The sequence below is a fragment of the Mus musculus genome, chromosome 1 (assembly GCF_000001635.26).
Source record: "Mus musculus strain C57BL/6J chromosome 1, GRCm38.p6 C57BL/6J".
NCBI lineage: Eukaryota > Metazoa > Chordata > Mammalia > Rodentia > Muridae > Mus > Mus musculus.
The window spans coordinates 87,124,737-87,129,005 of record NC_000067.6 but is presented as its reverse complement, the minus strand read 5'-3'; the positions used below and the strand labels follow the sequence as shown (position 1 = coordinate 87,129,005).

At 55.6% G+C, this 4,269-nt stretch overlaps 1 protein-coding gene across 1 annotated transcript; it reads right to left on the bottom strand.

Moving 5' to 3' along the window:
• Positions 1-277: 277 nt before the first annotated feature.
• Positions 278-4,052, bottom strand: Akp3 (alkaline phosphatase 3, intestine, not Mn requiring). Its single transcript, NM_007432.3, has 11 exons — positions 3,932-4,052; positions 3,732-3,848; positions 3,499-3,614; positions 3,205-3,379; positions 2,954-3,126; positions 2,562-2,696; positions 2,408-2,480; positions 2,144-2,278; positions 1,879-2,070; positions 1,563-1,676; positions 278-1,476 (listed from the first exon to the last, which is right to left on the bottom strand). The coding sequence occupies exons 1-11, from the start codon at positions 3,996-3,998 to the stop codon at positions 1,094-1,096; spliced, it is 1,680 nt and encodes a 559-aa protein (NP_031458.2). The 5' UTR covers positions 3,999-4,052; the 3' UTR covers positions 278-1,093.
• Between the last annotated feature and the right edge of the window lie 217 nt (positions 4,053-4,269).

The window sequence follows — 4,269 nt, the reverse complement described above, 5'->3', positions numbered from 1 at the left end:
CACTTCAGGCTTTCCTTCTGCAAAGGTCCTACTAAGATGCTAGGAGTGTGGCTCACACTTAAAATCCCAGCATCTGGGAGACTGTAGCAAGTGGACTGTCATAAATTTGAGGCCAGCTTGGGCTACAGAGTCATAGGAGGAGGAGGGGAAGGAGAAGAGGGAGGAGGAGAGGGGAGGGGAGGAGATGATATGGGGCTATGGATCAGTGGCAGAGCACGTTCCTAGCAGGCACTAGGCTCTGGTTTTGAGCCGAAGAAAAAGAAAATGACTATTGCTATTGTATTGAATACATTCTTTATTATTGACTTGACTCTCCCCAGGGGAATGCAGACCTGGGAAGTTAGGGACTTTTCTCAGTTCAGAAATTTAGGTGCAACCTGAGATGACCTGAGAGTGGGGTGGGGTACAGCTCTTTGAATCTCCTAGCTGGGCAATAGACATGAAAGGGCTGAACGATTTCAGAATCTTCGCTCTGTGGGTTGGTATGGCTGAGCCCATGATGGGTTTTGAATGTGGAGCTGGTCCAGAGACATCGAGGAAGAACTATGTCAAAGGCTGGCTAGGGGTACCCAGCACCGTAGCCTTGCCACCTGCCAGCAGATTAGACCGAGGAGTAGTGGGAAGACAGCCTCTCTCTGTGTTCTCTTGTGCCTTAGTCCTGGGTACAGAGCCTGTAAGGATGGATTCAAGCTCGGAGAGAGTGCCAATGGGCAGGTGCATGTTTGGTCCTCCACAAATTATTGCTGGGATCCTATCTTTTGCTAGGGGCTGATGGATGAGGGCAAAAGGAGAGTCCGGATTGCCCCGGGAGGGTCAAGGCCTTGGTGGTCATGCTGCCTGGGGAGAAGTAACTCTGTGGGGTCTGAGGCTGGCTGCTAGCTCAGAGGTGATTGCCCTTTGTGAGTGCCTGGGTAGGAGGAACCTGGAAGCTGCAATGCAAGGTAGGGCTAGACATGAGGCCAGTAGCAGAAAGACAGAGAGAGGATCCTGGGGTAGAGCCCGCACCCAGAATGCAGGGAGCACTGAGGTCAGGGAAGGGAAGGACCAGGTGAGGGCGTGGGACCTAGTGGGTGGAGCCTAGATGTGCTGGAGTTTAGGACTCCGCAGGAGCCCCTAGTAGTAGCATCAGCATTCCGGCCAGCAGCGCCAGAGCCAGCGGGGCGGTGGCTGGGCCCAGGCTTCTGGCGCTGTTATGGACCGGGGTGGTTGTGGTGGTGGTGGTGGTGGTGGTGGTGGTGATGGTGGTCTGGCGGGTTGTCGTGGTGGTCTGGCTTTCATCTGCAGGGGGTGCCAAGCCGCAGTCGGTGTAGGGCTCCAGGCAGCCTGCGAAGGCCATGACGTGCGCGATGTAGTTCTGCTCCTGCACCCCGTGCAGCAAGTGCGCCTGCGGGCCACGCGCGAATATCGCCACGTCCTCCCCGCCGTGGGTCTCCGACTTCACCGGCACAGCAGCCTGCTGCCGGTACGATGAGCCACCTGGAGGGACAAGATGTTAAGGGAGAGGATCTCTGATCTGAGTCACCTCTACCCGACCTTCAGGCAAGCCACCCCACCGCACTCACTGCTTTCAGCGGCGGTGACGTTGGGTCTTTCCCCTGTACCGACATAGCCTGGGCCGTTGCCATACAGGATGGAGGTGTAGGGCTTGCCGTCCAGAGCATTGAGGGGAGCCAGCCCTGCATGGGGGAAGAGGGACACGTTTTCCTGCCAAGGAATGATGCTTAGACGAGCCCCCGCCTTTTGCCTGGCCAGTGGTTCAGTCGTTGCTAGATCCCCACAAGGCAGGTGCCCATTTCTGTCCATTTTACAGACAGAGAAAACGATGGCTCAGAAGTATTCTGTACGTAATTGACAGCCTGCCACTGTTCCCGAACCTACCGAAGATGGAGGTCCCTCGAAGTGTGTAGCCACCAAAGGAGAAGACATGGGAGTGGTCAGCAGTGACTATGGTCAGAGTGTCGCGTTCACTAGTGAGCTGGCTGGCCCTCTCGATGGCTAAGTCGAACATCACAGCCTCAGTCAGCGCCAGATAAGCTGTGCCCAGATGGTGACCACGGTCGATTCGGCCCCCTGCAGGAAGCCAGTGAGCTTGAGCCTGTCCCTGTCCATTGTCCCCTCTTTCCATGGGAGCTTGGAGACTCACCCTCCACAAAGAGATAAAAGCCTTTGGGGTTCCTGCTTAGCACTTTCACGGCCGCCTCTGTCATATCCTTCAGAGATGGGTCCATCAGGGGATCTCGTTGAATATCAAATTTTGTGTCTACAGGCTCAAAGAGGCCTGAGGTACAAAACCAAAATATATACTGGTGACCACCAAGCTTGGCAGTGGGGTCACGGTACATATATACACAGAGGATCAGTGGTTGCCATGTGAGGTGTACCAGTGCAGGAAGTGTGGGGCCATTACCCATGAGGTATGTCACTGACGGATCCTGGGCCTTCTGAATGAGTTGTTCACGATTCCAAACATACTGGGATCCCTAGAGGGACATAAGCAACTGGTAAGGTCCAAAGCCCTTCCCTGGTCTCCACTGTATCACTAATATTCTGCAGTCGGTCACCTGGTGCTTTGACAGCCATTCCTGCACCAGATTCCTGCCATCCAATCTGGTTCCAGTCTCATTAGCATCATTTGGATACTCGGGGTCTGGGGTTCCAGCAGGAAACATGTATTTTCGGCCCCCACCAAGGATCACCTGTGGTCAGAGAGGATGAAGGAAGGTGAACTTTAGGTTGTCTTCTGCCTCCTTTTCCTGCCAGTCCCTAGCTCCTCACCAGGTATGTGGGAACTGAACTACCCGGCCCTCAAAGACCCCAGAAGATCCAGGGAGTTCAGTCTACAAGGTTGCCTGGGACCACCCCTTCCCCCCTTTCCCCCCTTCCTCCCCCTCCCTCCCCCTCCTTCTCCTCCTCTCCCTCCCCTTTCCCCTCTCCCTTACACTTTATTCCTTACATTAATGTCCATGTTGGAGATGAGTTGTGTAGCAATGTCCTTGCAACCTTCCCGCAGCGCAGAGGCAGGCATGTCAGCATCCCCATACCAATTGCGGTTCACTGTGTGAACATATGTGCCCGAGGGAGAGGCGTGCTGCACTCTGGTGGTGGTCACCACACCTACGGATTTTCCTGAAGACGGCAAAGGTCAGGGTGAGACATCCAGTCCCCTAGGCTTGCCCCCCATAGCTGAGCCTGGCTCCAACTCACCTGCTTTCTTGGCACGGTACATCACTGAGAAGACCTCATTGCCAAATGTGGTGTTGCACTGGTCGAATCTCGCGGCTGCGCTCACGCCGATGGTCTTGTAGTTGGTCTTGACCCCACACAGGTAGGCGGTGGCCGTGCTTGCACTGTCTGGAACCTGTCTGTCCACACTGTATGTCTGGGGACAGAGACACCCCCAACTGGGCTCAAAGCAGACATTTATTTCTTCACCCGAGCCTCTCTGCCTCCCTTGCCCTGGATCCCCATCAGTCATTTCAGATGTGGCTAAGAACTCACCTTGGACAGAGCCATATATGGGAAGCGGTCCATGGCTAGGGGTGTCTCAGGTCCTAGATGACCTTCCAACTGTCCCTTTAGGATCCTGGTGGCTGTCACTGTTGGTACCCCCATCCCTGAAGGAGCAGAACCTCGTCAGGACTGAACCCTGAGGCCTGTCCGTACCCACCAGTGGCCCTGGGTACTTGGAGTACAAGGGCCCCAGGGTGGCCAGGCCTCGCTCACACACTCACCGTCACCCAGGAAGATGATGAGGTTCTTAGCTGATGTCTGAATGGGCTGCAGCTTCTTGGCAGCATCCAGGGCCTCGGCTGCCTTCTTGTTCCAGAAGGCCGGGTTCTCCTCCTCCACTGGCCAAGGGAATAGCAGAGGAAGGGTCAGCATGAAGGGCCATGGGTGGGAATGGGGTGTTCATTGGAAGGAGCCTCATTACCTGGAATGACACTAAGGGACAGCTGTAGCCTGAGGCCCAGCAGCAGCAGCACCCAGGTGCCCTGCATGGCTGGGGCTGGTGGCGGGACAGCAGCAGACAAAGACACGAGACACCAGGGATCAACTAAAGCACAGAGTGCCTGGACTTAAATAGGGGGAGACTTTGTTCCTAACTGCACAACACCACGCCCCTCCCATGGATCAAAGTGGCCATCCTGGCCCCACCCCATCCCTGTGAACTGAACTGAACTCCTGCTTGTTAGAGAAAAATGGCAGGGTGTGTCTAACCCAGCCTGGGCTGGGGGTCCTGACGAGTAAGCTCTGTGTGAGCACTCGGTG

Bases quoted from the DNA above. Each gene is read 5' to 3' on its own strand.
- Akp3 (NM_007432.3), bottom strand. From the start codon at position 3,998: ATGCAGGGCACCTGGGTGCTGCTGCTGCTGGGCCTCAGGCTACAGCTG. The intron at 3,380-3,498 runs GTGAGTTCTTAG...CTCTGTCCCCAG, and splicing joins CATATATGGCTCTGTCCAAG to ACATACAGTGTGGACAGACA. The intron at 2,071-2,143 runs GTGAGTCTCCAA...GGCTTCCTGCAG, and splicing joins CTTTTATCTCTTTGTGGAGG to GGGGCCGAATCGACCGTGGT.